The sequence below is a fragment of the Camelus ferus genome, chromosome 13, assembly GCF_009834535.1.
Source record: "Camelus ferus isolate YT-003-E chromosome 13, BCGSAC_Cfer_1.0, whole genome shotgun sequence".
Lineage (NCBI taxonomy): Eukaryota > Metazoa > Chordata > Mammalia > Artiodactyla > Camelidae > Camelus > Camelus ferus.
In genome coordinates, this window is record NC_045708.1 from 16,157,053 (window position 1) to 16,171,583 (window position 14,531).

Below are 14,531 nucleotides of genomic sequence, written 5' to 3' on the forward strand. Positions count from 1 at the left end.
TTGCACCACAGGACATCTTTTTCTATACGTTCCTACAGAACAGAGTGTCCTGTCTCCCTGTAGACACTAGTGTCTGCATTATCTAGGTCCTCCCCTTTTCTGTCTATCCCCCGGTCATTTGACTTGCCTTGAACTTCTGCCAGAAGAGAGCAGAGAGGAAAACACTCAAACCAGAGAGAGCTCTAGTTACTATTGGTTTAGGGGGAGGAGAACAGCTAAAGATAATGTAAAAAGGGGATTTGGTACTGGCCAAACATTTTAATTACTGTCATCTATCCTGACCCCTTAAACCATGGAGAACAGCGTTGGTACAAAGGTCAGATGATGTTAGTATGCTGACTGCTGCATTATACCCACTTGGGTTCATTTGTTCATTCAAAATGTACTGGATGTCAATTTCTTGAATGCCTTTAACTGCACTAGTATGCTGGTAAACTGGCTCTGGCCACAGGGGTGGCTGCTTTGTAGCATTTACCAGTTTCCATGTAAACACTCCCACCATGGCCAATTTCAAGCTACAAATGTGACATGACTGAATGCAGGGTTGGGAACAGCTATACAGCATCATCTCCCTTGAGCTGGTAGGAGCTGGCTCTAGGACAGTACTACCTCCAAGCCCGAAGGACTCAGATTTGACTTGGTTCCCGTCCCCAGGTAATGCTAGTCTAGTAGAATGGAATAGCCAAGCATTGACACAAGATTGCAAGAGAGTGTAGCAGGTACTAAAGCAAAGGTATACAAAGTTCAGGGAAAGTCTGGATGGTAGTTAGCTGCCTGGGGGCAGGGAGGCTCATTTTAAAAAGCTGACACCTTCACCAGTCTTGAAAGATAAGCAGGACTTCCCAAGGGGAATGGCAAATTCCAGAACAAGAGAATAACAGATACTAAAGACCAGAGGACAAAAATAACATGTTTGGGGAAGGGTTTTGGGGGTGGGTTCAAGGTAGGGAGTGTGGGAGACATGCCTGGGGGTCAGACTCTGGAAAGAGGGTCTTACCTGCCAGTTAAGAATTAGAGAACAGTAGATCAACTATACTTCAATTAAAAAAAAAAACCGTGAAATAGAGAACAGAATAAAAATATATCCACTCACCAATCCATTTACCTATCCCCTCCTGCCTCATTTAGGAGGCAGCATTCAAGACACATGGAGTCAGTACAGTAATAAAGAAAATAAGGTCGAAAATGAGGAAAATAAAAGTAGGAGGTGACACTGGATCTTCACGTCATACACAATGTGAGTCTGCTAAATATTTTTTAAGTACTTATGTTGATGCTGAGAACAGACAAAAGCCCTCTCCTTGTGGGCCGACTGGATGTCCGCTCAGCAGCTCTAATGGTATCTCAAAATCTGCCCCATTCTTTGAATCGTCTGGGTTGAGAGGAAAAGTGAGGAGGAGGGAATCAGGTGGACCAGGCAAGAGGCATAAAAGAGACAGGGAGACGCAGGATACAGAGAGGGATGTCCTCTCCCACGGGCATCCACTGTCCCAGGCGCTGCCTGCCTGGAGCTCCCTGTCCTCTGAGCCGCAGCACAGCAGGCAGCCCAACCCCAAGCTGTTATTTTTCTTACTGGAGCGAAAAAGGTCTTGTATGTTGTATAGAACTTCCTGCTGAGAGCAAGTTGCCCCGAGAGGAAGGCCTCCCCAGCCTCCGTTGCCTGGGTTGCTGGCAGGGGGCTCCTCGGTGGTGGCGCTGGCAGTCCCTGTGCAGGGCCTGGTGAGTTCCTGGCTTGCTCCCCTTGGCCTGGTCAGCCTCTTTGTGGGCCTGGGTTGATCACCTGATTCTCTCGCCCTGTTCCAGTGAATAGTCCTTGGATGGGGCCTGACTTGGCCAGCCACTTTGCTGGGGCTTCTGGGGCCTGTCTTTGTCCTAATCCAGACACCCAGCTCTATACCAGCTTCCAGCTTCTGGGAACTTGCTGGGTTGGGCTCAAACCTGTGCCTACACCTTGATCTTGGTTCTCCTAGGCCTGGTTTCCTGACATCTCTCAATGGCATCCCCACAGCACACACACAAAGAGAAGCAGAGGGACTCCAGAGCCACAGAGTGAGGGACAGAGAAAAGGAAATCCAAGCCAGGCTTCCATAAAAGTCACAGGGAAGGAGGATACTCTGTAAAGCCAAGTTGCAATTTGTAACTCTGGATATACATTGCTAGTTGCCTAAAAAGGTCAGATATTCTAAATTAAGCAAAATGATAACCCTGTCCACTTGTGCCAAGTCCCCCATTTTATCCTAAAGCCAGTGCTCTTTGTTGTTTTGGGTATTTGAGGAAAGCAGCAAATCTTCTTCTCAGAAAAACATATATGGGTGGGAGGGTATAGCTCAGTGGTAGAGCATGTGCTTAGCATGCACAAGGTCCTGGGTTCAATCCCCAGTGCCTCCACTAAAAAAAAAAAAAGTAAACCTAATTACCTCCCCCTGCAAATAAACAAAATAAAATAAATAAAAAAAATGTATATACACACACTATACAACACACACAAACACTACATCACCCACATCATATGCACCCACCACACACACACCACAAACACACAGAGGCATACTCTCACCAGAGGTTTCAGAGGATTCCCAGACACCCTGAGGCACACCTGGATTCCAGGACGTCAGTGCATTTCCCCTCCCCTTCTCTGGGCCACTTGGATTTAGTAGTGCTTTAGCAGGGCCCCCACCAGGTGCTTGTGGGAAAGCCTCAGTTAACTCTGGCAGCAAAAAGCCACTCCTACTTGAGGGTGTGCAAAGGGCTTTCCAACATACAGACTTTGAAGTAAACAGATCTGGGATCAAATCCCAACCTATCACTTATCAGTTGAGTGTGGCCTCCGTTTTCTTATCCATAAAGTGGAGACAGTATTTCCTCTTTGACAGCACTGTGCTGAGGGTTACGTGAAACGGCCAATGAGTGGGCCTAACATATACTGATCCCGGGGAGGGCTGTACTCATATTAACCTCTAAACACTTCACATGGGTCAATTCATTCAATCCTTCGTGAGATAGTTGTTGTTATTATTTCCACTTTACAGACGTGAAAACTGAGGCACAAAGAGGTGAAGTAGCTTGTCTAGGTCACACAGCTAAGTGGCAGAGGCAGAAGTCAAACTCAAGCAATTGGACACAGCCCCCGAACTTCTAACCCCTGCATGTACTTCCTCAAACAGGCTTGTTCCCGCTTCCTTCCTTTACTGACCCCTTCAAGCTGGGTCAATTCTTCCCTTCTGTAAGTTCCCATGGTGGGAACCCTGTCATGGCACCCACCACCTCTGTGTTATACAAACTTGTACATGTGTCTGTCTCCCCACCGTGAGCTGTGCTCCATGGAGCCAGGGACCCCCAGTCTGGCCTGGGCCCAGAGCTGAGCAGTGGGATACAGGACTGAACAAGGCAGAGAGAGAGGCAGGTCACAAAGCAGGGAAGAGTGGGCGCCCTGGGGCCAGATGGCTTGGTTCCTGGCATCAGCATTCTCTAGCTGTGTGCACAGGCAAATCAGTTAAGTCCTCTGAGCCTCAGTATCCATATCTGTAAGATGGAGATAATAAACACTGCTACCTCGGTTGGTGTGAAGCTAGACTTGGCCGATGCCCTTCAAGTGCTGAGCACAGTGCTGAATACGTATGTGTTCACTATCCTGATGGTCCACAAGCCCTGAGGAGGGAGCGTCCGAGAGGGTCTGGCTAAAAAGCCCCTGGCTCATCTTCACTGAGTCAGGAGCCACTGTCTCCCAGACTTGGGCCTGGCCTCCCGTCCCACCACGCAGACGTCCCGGCCCTTACCTCGGCCGTCATCTTGGCAATGAGCCCGGCGGAGATGGCCCCTCTGAGCACATTCCGCCTCAGGCCGGGGTTCCTGGGGTCCTTGAGGTTGCTGATTCGGCTGCGCACACGGTTCCGGTACTTCATATCCGTGCTCTTAAGCTCCTGGTAGATATGTGGCGCAGTCAAGGGCCAGCCAGCCACTCACAGAGGCACACAGAAGGATGGGGAGCCTGTTCCTGAAGCCCGAGGAGCCCCAAGGCCATCCTTCCTCTCCTTGGACTTGAACAGGAGCCAGGTACCTTTGTGGCCTCTGACTGCCCAAGTAGGGGGGTCTCACTTGGGCTCTTGGAGTCAGCCACATAGCGGGGACAGGAAATAGCCTCCATGGTGAGATCGTTGCAAGCACTGTGGTGTCAGGGACCTCAGGGGTGGGCAGCCTGGGTTTGCCTGAGCCTCGTGTGTGAGCTCAAGTGAGTCCCATGACCTCTTTGTGCCTCAGCTTCCTTATTTATAACATACAAGGCTGTTAGGAGGATTCTGTGAGCTAAGTTGCGTAATGGGCTAGTGTGGTGTCTGGGGTATATCAGGTGTTCAGCATTTAGTGGCTAAGACGCCGGTGATGACAATAACCTCTAGTTTGGAAGCGCCTCCCTCTGGCGGTTGTAAGTCCAGTTGTCAGAGGACACATAAGGTTAGGGGCCACATATTTAAGGCTCTAGGAAGTACTGTAATAAAGAAACTATTGAGTATTGTTTAATCTGGTGTTCCCAATATATTAGAGCCTAGACCCACCTGCCCCCCCCCCCTTTCTAGTAATACCTATTACCATCCCACCGAACCCACTTTGGGCATTGCTGGTCAGAGCTATTTCTCTCCTTAATAGATGAGGAAGCTGAGGCTTAGAAAGGGTGCGGGCCCTTGCTAAAGGTCACAGGGCAAATTCCCGGCAGAGGCAGGGCTGGAAGCCAGAACCCCTCCTATCGGTAATGCTCTCACCACTCTCTCGGCAGGAAGTCGTCCCAGCCAACGACCACAGTGAGTTCTCTGTCCAGACGCTGCATCCCAGGCAGGCCTCCCACCCCCTCCCTTCTCCATCCTCTGGAGGAGCTCAGGGAACACAGCCGCATTTTCTTGGTCTCCTAAGCCAAGAAGAATCAGGAAGATGAAGCCTTTGCTGGGAAAAACCATATACGAGAAAGAGACTGCGGGGAATGCAGAAAAATGGAAACAGCTGGCTTGCTAGTAGTGGGAGGGAAGGTGCTATTATTTATTTTTTTCAGTTATTGTTGTTAGTACAATCAAAATACAAAAAGAAAGAATATGCCCTAATGCATTTGAAAGCCAAAAAATTTGTTTAAAAATCTGTTTGAGATTCCAGGAGGTGTGCATCTGTTTGATATGTGGGGACAGCAGGTCGGGTGATACTTTCAACAGCTTCTTCCTAAGTCTGTCTCCATTGCCTGAGATCATAGAGGAGGATGAGGTGGGGAGCAGGCTCAGGAATCACGGGACCCCCCTCGGAGGAGCACACTCGAGCCCCACGGCTGCCACGTTAGTCCAGGGGCACTCCAAAGAAGACAGATCTTTTTTAGGACACAGAGCATTCAAGCCCCCAAACCTATCCTCCCCCTGACCTCCCATCATCTAAGAACCAGGAGTGAAAGGTTGGAGCAGATTTGATTTCCTTTCCATCGGAAGAGGGTCATTTGGTGGAGGGAGAGGACAGGAGGGAAGGCTAGGAGAGGAACCGCGGACTGGAGCATCCATCTCCGTTTCAGACAGGGCTTGAAGGTGAAAGGGACCTGCTTGGAGGGATAACTGCTTTGGAGAAAACAAAGATGAAGCTCTGATACATCGTGTTCTGTCTTCCTCAATTAGTTGGAAATTGTGAAAATAGACTTGGAGAGGTGTTAGCTCAAGCAGTGCTGGTTAGTAACTAGATGATGCTGGAGGGAAGCTCCCAGGAGTTATGCTGGAGGATAACAGGATGGGCCTTGGGCAGGAGATGGTAGCAGGCAAGTTTGTTGTCTGGGATTAACCCCTGCACCTGCCCAACCCTAGCTGAGCCCCTAGGTAGAGCCCAGGAGGCCAGAAAAAAGACCCTGAGTGTAACCCTCAGATCCCCCCTCCACTGGGGATTCTGTCCCCGACTCTCTACACCTCTTTGATTTGCAAAACGTTGTCTCCAGTAAAAGGAATTCCATGCATTCACTTAGTGGGGCACAGCAGAGGGATTTTTTTCCCCCAAGACAAAAATCTATTACACGGTGGTCACCTCCTCTGTCTACACAAGGCTGCTTTCAGATGGTGAGAGCATGGGGCATATGGAAATAACTCAGGACGTGGAATCCAAAGACTAAGGCTTTCAGTTCAGCTCTGACACCCAGTAGTTCCTGAGCCTCAGTTTCTTCATCTACAAGATGGGAAAAACACCCCCTGCCTCACAGACATTGTTTTAAGTGTTAACAGAGGTAGAAAGTGTCAATTGCCCAGGACATGATGCCTGGTAGTTATCAGGGAGTCAAGATGGGAGCTGTTGTCTTCAGAGGAGGAAGAGAGGGGAGGGCTGAGCACAAGGAACGCTGTCCTCTCTGTCTGGACCCCTCAACATCACAATCCAGACATGTCAAGACACAGAAGGTCTGGCACAGCAGTTGAGCCCTCAAATCCCAACTCTGCCACTACTACTAGATGTATGACCTTTGGCAAGTGACTTAGCAACTGAGCCTCAGTTACTGCACCTGTAGAATGGGCTTAATCAAGGAATTAATGGAATGAGGTACTGCTTGTAAACAGCTTAGCAAGAGGCTGGCAGGTGTGAAACTTAATAAATGTTAGCTAGAATTAAGAATTCTGGTTCAAGGGCAGAGCAGGGGCCCACTCCTGGAGCCCCCCCCACCCCACTGTCCCAGATCCCTTGTACTTGGGAGACCTGCTGCTGGACAGTCCAGGCCCCCACAGCCCTGGGACAGCTCAAGGATATGATCTTCAATTTCTGATGCCATCTTGTCACAGTTGACTCCATAGTCCTTGTAATCGTCTAAAAGAGATTCGGGAAACACGGGCATCAGCCAGAGATGACCTTGGCAGTGAGGCCTGCTTGTGCTGGGGACGCTAGCATCCTGTCCCACTCTCACAGTGCTGAGAAAGACCATACCTCCCTGACCTTGGGAAGCCCTTCCCTCCCTCATCCCTGAACCAGGCCCGCTCACCGTCCGCCTTCAGGGCTGCTGAGAGCATCTCCACACACTTGTCCCGAACAGAGTCTCCTGTGAGATAGCAGGGTGCCAGGAGGCAGATGGAGGGGGCAAAGGTGGGGCTCGAGGGGCTGCTGGGTGTTCTGGGGGCCTCTGCTTTCGATTTGCTGCTGTTTGATCTGAGGATGATGATCAGTAATAGACATTTTGACATTAAGTGAATAAAGCATTTATTGAGCACCATTCTCGCCATTTTTACAGATGATCTCCTTCAATCCTTACACAAACCCTACAAAGTAGATGCTATTTTAGGCACGTGACATGGACCATCTCATTTAATCCTCGTAACAACCCCATGAGGTCGGTGCTATTCTTATCCCCATTTTAGAGTTGTATTTTTAAAGTGCATTTTAGAGGGGGATGCATTTAAAATAATTTGACAGGTCACATATCTGGAAACCAGTAGAATCAGAACTGAAACCCAGGTGGGTGAACTCTGGTACTCAGGCTCTTAGCCAACCACAGTGCTCTCCTGAGAGATTACAGAACAAGGTAATGATGCCAATAATTCTATCATCCCATAAGGCACTGTGCTAGCTGCTTCTCTATCTGCTCTCATAGAACAGCTATTCCCTCATTCAATTAATATTAGGCACCTATTCTCCAGGTGCTGTGCTAAGAGCAAGGGATAAAGCAGACAAGTCAGAAAAGTCCCTTCTCTCAAGGAGCTACGGTCTAGTGAGTAGTGAGTTTACCACCACTTAAGAGAAATGGCTTTAACCATGAGCCAGGAACTGTGCCAGGCACTTCAGGAGCAATTTCTAATTTGATCTTCACAGCAGTCCTTGGAGGTAGATACTGTTACCATCCCCACTTGCAGATGAGGAGACAGTTACACTGCTGAGATCTGCATAAAGTTACGCTGCTAAGATTTGAACCCAGATCTGTCTGATTCCAATGCCTAGGCTCTTAACTTCTATGATGCAGTGCCTAAGGATGATCTCATTTTGGTTTTGGCTTAAAAACCCACAAATATATATATATGCACTGGAGGGATAACCATGAGTCTTGGTCAGGCCAGGCTGCCGTCACAAAATACCATAGACTGCATGACTTAAACAACAGAAATTTATTTCTCACAATTCTGGAGACTGGGAAGTCCAAGATCAAGGTGTTGGTTAATTTGATTTCTGGCGAGAGCTCTCTTCCTGGCTTGTAAATGGCCACTTTCTTGCTGGCACGACAGATCCCCTTGGACTGCTGGGAGTTTTGTATTCTCTGGAGCCTTGAAGTTCCTCAAAGCTGTCTCAGTGCTGCCACTGAGTGGGGTGGGCCAGGGAGGGAAGGCTCTGCTCTTCTAAGGTTTCTATTTTGAATTCCCCAAAATTTTGTCCAAAGGGATTTCCTAGCTTTTATTTATTTTTTTTTAAATGCAGTTTGTGAACTGCACTAGATTAACTTACCCTGGATTCTACCCAACCCTGCCTGGCAACTGGGTGGCCTGGCAGCAGGGCACAGGGATAGGGAAGCTGGGATCCAACTAGCTCTCTCCTGGAGCCAGATTCCAGCAGGAGGAAAGGTGTGGGTGAGGGAAGGCTGGGAACGGTATCAACTCTAGAGTCCAAGGGGCTGCCTGCAACCAAAATGAATCTCCCCCAACTCAGCCCTGGTCTCAGCCACTGGGCTCTCACCTGCACAACCACAGTGGCCCCAGAGCTGGTCTCCCTGCCTCCTCTTGCCCCTCTTACAACCTCTTTGCAGCCTGGGGCGCCCTTTAGAAACTAACAGCTGATACCACCACTCCCCTGCTTCTGACCCTCTAACAACTTCCAACCATTTCAGCATAAAGTCAAAGTCCTCACCACGGCCACCTAGGCCCTGCCCACCACATCTGGCCCCTGCCTCCCCTTCTGACCAAATCTCAAGCCACACACCCCTCACAGTTCATTGAAGTCCCCACTGCTCTGCTTCTTTCTGTTCCTTAAACACACGCAACACTCCCACCACACTGCCTTTGCACTGGCTGGTCCCTCCTGGAAGGCTCTTCCTCCCCCAGATTTTCCTAGGACTGGTGCTTTCCCGCCAGGCAGGTCTCTGCTCAAATGTCACATCCTCAGGAAGGCCTTCCCTGAGCACCCCAGCCAAGCTGACTGTCCTGCCCGTAACTCTGTAGCACATGACCTCATTTCTTTCATTCATAGCACTTATCCAAGTCTATAATTAACTTGTTTATATGTTTATAAACACTGTCTGCCTCCATCTCTGGCTTACAGGTCCCAGAGTATCAGGACCCCATCGGCTGGCTCACCACTGCCTTCCAGCACCTGTGACAATGCTCTAGATGGACACTTGATGAATCTTTGTCAGATGAATGAATAGATGATGAATTGAGGGAATTGGCCACAAAGAGATGAAAGGTACATCCAGAGGCCAAGACAGAGCAGAGGACAGGTTCTCTTTGGAAAGGCAATTGCCCCATTCTCCTGGGCTTAAGAGAAGGGTCTCTCTCCAAGCATCTGTCAACTCCCACAGCCTGGCCCAACCCATCTCCTACAGCCGGGATGTAGCCCCAGAGTCTTCCCGGTGCTGCCCCTCACTGACTGTGGGCCCATCACCACGTCCTCAGTGTCCAGGACTCACCAGTGGGAACCACCAGGGTTCCAAGTAGCATGCTGCTTGGAAGAAGGCATAATAATAAACATTAAGAACAGTTGTCATTTGGGAATCACCCACACTGGGGTGGTATATTTATTAAGAACCTAGGCTCCAGAGCCAAACTCCCAGGTTCAAAGTCTGTCACCACCACTTTGTAGCTATTGGACCTCAGGTGAGCTCCTTAACGTCTAGGTGCCTCAGTTTTCTCACATGTAAATGGAGAGAACAATACCTACCTTATAAAGTTGTTTCGAAGATTAAAGCACCTAAGAATTCCAGCAAAAGACTATTAGGCAATTCACACAGGCTGCCACATGAAGTGTGAGTATTTTTATTAAGCATTATGCATCTGTTGAGCACTCATTTGGGTTAGGGACAGTGCTAGCATTTCAATTACCTCATTTGATCCTTATGGTGACCTTGAAAGGGGGTCACAGTTATCCCCATCGTAACTACAGATCAACAGACTGAGGTTCAGAGAGTTGAAGTAACTTACTCAAGGGTAACTTGAGACCACACCCCTAGGTCTGCCTGCCTTCCAAATTTTTTTCAACACATCTCACTGTGTTCCTAAAAGGTAGAGTTTTCCATAGTCCCCTTACCTGGTCTAGGCTAGGCTGCCTGTTACATTCCTCCCACTTGCCCCCCACCCTCCCAACCTTCCTGGAAGGGCATTCCCAGCCTTAGTCCCTCCTCTTGGCTAGGAGCTGGCTAGCTGGCTGGGATTTGTGTCTGGGTGGCGTTATCAGGCAACCATTCTCATTTTGCTTTCAGTGCTCACAATTGGGAACTGTGCCAAATTGCAATGAGGGCATCACCGGCGGGGGCAGGGCTGGGGGTGTTGGATTAATCAACAGCTTTCTTCTGCTCCCCGGATGTGCTAGTGCCAGCACCAGCCTGTGGTCTGACATCACCAAGTCCTTAAAAAATCTTCCCAACCCATGTCTGAGCAGAGGCACCTGGAGGTCTGCCTTGGGAAGCCGGGCTTGTTGCTCCTGCGCGCCACCTCGAGGGCATTTCGGTTACTGCACCACCAAGCCTGCCGAAACTGCACGGCGAAAACAAGTCAACCAATTCCCACAGCGGGTCCTAAGGGCCACTGGCAAAGTGAAGTGCAACCTTCTTCCCGTCCCTTTGTGGACTGTTCTCTGGTGTTCCAGCTACAGTCCCCCGAGTACCATGCGCACTCATACTGCCAACCTCTTCACGTGCCATTCCCTCTGCCTGGGATACCCTCAACTGGCTTGTCTACCAGGCAAACTCCTATTCATCTTTCAGTTCTCAGCACAAATATTCTCTTCCCTGAAGTCTCCTTTGACTTCTCAAGTCCTTTTGAGACACTCGTCCTGTGTTCCCAGTATGCATTTTATCTTCGAAAAACAAGCATTTTGGTGTCTGCCTTTACACTAGTGATTAGCTGTGTGAAGGCAGAGATTGTGAGTTTATATCTTTATATCTTTAGAAATCACAAACTGGCGGGCTACGAATGTGTTTTGTTTGCCCTACTTGTGTCTTAGAAAAATATGAATATGTTGTCCATATATAAAATTGGGTGTTTCATATGGAAATCTAGTTGGCTAGCTTTCCTTAAAAAAATTGGAAGGGCATGGCACACTGGGCCTACATTTCCATAAAGTAACAACCAGCTGGGGCTGAGTAGTGGGTGCCCCTTTCACACGGGCAGGTGCTCTGCCATTTGCCATGGTCTCCACTAGTTACCCAGTGTATGCACGTGCCCTTGACCCCTGGAGGATATTGAGTTTGCAAGGAAGTGCTCAACAAATGTGCTTGCTGAAGGAATGAATGAATGAATGAACGGAATGAATGGAAGGGAGAGATGAAATAGAGAGGTAGAGAGTGCAGGAAACAGTCTGGGTGGTAGATAAACTGAACCTACAACTTGCTTCTCTCCCTTTGGGTTGCCAGCACCCAGTACTGAACAGGACACAGCACAACTGCTGGAAAGGCAAACATACTCTGCTTGACTGACCTTCAGAAGAAGAATGCATTAAGGAGGGAGCCAAGAGACTTCCAGGCCACAAGGCAAAGTAAGGAGAGGAACCTGAAGGTATAAATCTTTACACAAATGTCAAATGTGTTTCATATAGAATCGGACCCAGAAGTGGGTTAGTGGTCAGTGTTTCATTTTTGGATAGGACAATCCTTCTTTATGCAGGGCTGTCCTTCACATTCCAGAACATTTAGCATCTCTGGCCTCTGCCTACTAAATACCAGTAGTGCTCTGCCCCCCTCTCCCATTACTATATTATATTATAAACTGAGTGTTTGTGTCCCCTGCCAAATTCATATGTGGAAGTCCTGACTCCCAATATGTCAGTATTTGAAGGCGGGGCCTTTAAGAGATAATTCGGTTTATATAAGGTCATGAGAGTGGGGTTTCATGATAAGATTAATGTCCTTATAGGAAGAATAAGAGAGACCAGAGCCCAAAATCTCTGTGTGTGTGTGTCGTGTGCAGACACAGCAAGGTGGCTGTCTGTAAGCTGGGAAGAGGCTGGTTTAGAACCAGGATGATTCTGGAGCCTCAGTTCCTAGGCCTCACCCATGCAGACATTGCTAACTGACCACAGAACTCTTCTCTTGTGCGGCAGGATGCCGCTTCTGATTCCCTCCCCAGGCAGCCCTCCAGAGAGCCTCCACTCATCAGCTGGAGCTGGCACTCAGTTGCCAGGGTGGGCTGTGCAACACAGCAGCCCCACCAACATCTCAGGCCTGTCTGATCTTCATAAAACCTTAAGCAACCCAGTTTTTGTGCCTCTTCTTTTCTTTCCAACATCAGACTTACTGGTATTTTAGGCCTAAAATAACTGGGCAGCTCCTACACATACTTCCACAGGAGCCAACACTCTTATCATCTCCCCAGCCACCCAGTATCCAATACAGCCCCTGGACCCCAATCATTTGCTGTGATCGACCGCTAAGTCACTTCCTGGCCTGCCCTGCTCTCCTCTTGCCCTGATTCTTCTACTCTGACCTCTGACCTCCCTCCTGGATCACAATTCACACTCGCTCCTTTATCCACAATCTCTCCTTCCTGATCTCATCCAGGTTTGTGGCTGCAAATGCTAGCACCATGATAATTGCTGAAATTTGTCTTTCCAGCCCAAGGTTTTCTTCCTGAATTCCAGCCTCATATAACCTACTGCTTATTCAACTTCTTCCCCTGAATGACTAGTACACCCCTCAAATCCAACATATCCAAATCTGCACTCAAGCCTGATTGACAGAGTCCTCCCCATACCAATGAACAGAAACTCTGTCCTTGCAGATGCTCGAGGGAAAAGTCTAGGAGTCATCTTGACACTTATTTTTCTCTTGTACCCCACATCCAATCTGTCAGGAAATCCTTACAGCTCTCCCTTTAAAATATATCCGGGGTCCCCCCCTTCTCCCCACCTCCACTGCTGCCACTCTGATCCAAGCCACCACCATATCTTGCCTGAATTATCAAAACAGCCTCCTTGCTGGGCTCTTTGCTTCTGCCCCTGTCCCTGACAATCCAGCACAGCAGAGAAAGGGATCCTGATAAGTTCAGTCATACAGTTCCTACCCTCAACACCCTCCAGTGGCTCCTGTTTCACTCCATCCTCCAGCTCCCCCTCCCTCACTTAGTCACTCCAGACCTACTGGCCACCTCACTGCTCCTTGACCCTGCGAGGCACACTCCCACTTCCGGGCCCTTGGTTTGGAATGACCTCAATGTCTGCCTGGCTGATTCCCTCATTTCTTTCATATTTTTGCTCAAAGGGCACCTCTTTAACGAGGGCTCTCCTGACCACCCAGTGACCATCCTTCCCAGTCCCTCTCACTCTGCTCTGTTGTTTTCTACAGCATTTGTCACCTTCTGAACCATCATATAATTTACTTATCATATGTATTGCCTGTCTCCCCATTAGAACATAGGCCTTGTGCCTGTGAGGAATTTTGTCTCTTTTGTTCACTGCTGTATCATTGGCATCTAGAACAGTTCTTGGCACATAGTAGGCCTTCAATAAATATTTGATGAAAGATTGGCTTGATGTTTTAGGGTAAATAACCTAACCAGTTCGGCCCAAACCCAGAGATCCCAGTCCAGGTGCAGGCTCTCAAAACCTGTTCTCACTGGGTTCAACTTGACCTTAAGAGCATTTCCCAAACAGTGATGGGGCATCAGCCACCCCAGAGAAGGAGCCACACCTCTGATTCAGAGGCCCACCCAGTCTTACTGTGTAGGTCCTAGAATTTGGAGGCAACGTAACATATGAGGTTTCCTTCTTTCCACTGCCTTAGGCTTCCTCCAGTAAGACAGAGAGAGACACACACATCTGCTGAACAGGACTTCTGGCATGGAGAAGTCTATGGCTTCCTTTACCTTTCCATAGATGGCCTTTTTGGAGAGGAGGTGGCTGAAGACTTGGAGTCCACAGAGTCTCTCCTGAAAGAAGAGAAATTGGAGATGAGATGCTCTTGTAGGCTAGCATCAGGACCAGTCTAAGGAGATTAGAGGCTGGGGAGAAAGCATCCTGGAGCCAGGCCTGCTGGGCTGAGGATGATGAAGGCCACCTGGACCACAGCTGCCTGGGAGAGAGAGCTCCAGGAGGTTACCCTCACCTACTCCCCATCAAATGGAGAGGGAAAGAAACCAAGATCTGCCAAGCACCTAATACGTGTCAGATATGGTACACGTGCTGTGCCATGTGTTACTAATTATTAGCAACTAATTCTCAGCAGTCCCTTCCTTCCTGCTGTCAGGCAGGCCTTGGCCAGCTGGACTCCATGGAGACTGGAATTCCTGGGACTGTCAGTTCTCATGAGGAGCCAGAAATCAGCTTCAGCCTCCCTTGTGGGCACCTTAAGAGGAAGAGAGAAGCATATGGGCCTTGGAGATAAGAGAGCTGGGTTTAAAATGGCAAGTGAAAAA

At 49.0% G+C, this 14,531-nt stretch overlaps 1 protein-coding gene across 3 annotated transcripts in view; it reads right to left on the reverse strand.

The window, feature by feature from the left end:
- TCEA3 (transcription elongation factor A3) overlaps nt 1-14,531 on the reverse strand; it is a 31,700-nt gene that overhangs the window by 4,845 nt on the left and 12,324 nt on the right. For 2 of the 3 annotated variants that reach the window (XM_032495449.1, XM_032495448.1), the window contains 4 exons: nt 13,983-14,045; nt 6,971-7,134; nt 6,742-6,798; nt 3,777-3,931 (listed from right to left, as the gene is read on the reverse strand). In XM_032495449.1, the coding sequence (XP_032351340.1) occupies nt 3,777-3,931; nt 6,742-6,798; nt 6,971-7,134; nt 13,983-14,045 (439 nt within the window). Of the gene's footprint in view, nt 1-3,776; nt 3,932-4,664; nt 4,898-6,690; nt 6,799-6,970; nt 7,135-13,982; nt 14,046-14,531 lie in introns of those variants that run through there. The other variant, XM_032495451.1, reaches the window with a different exon arrangement.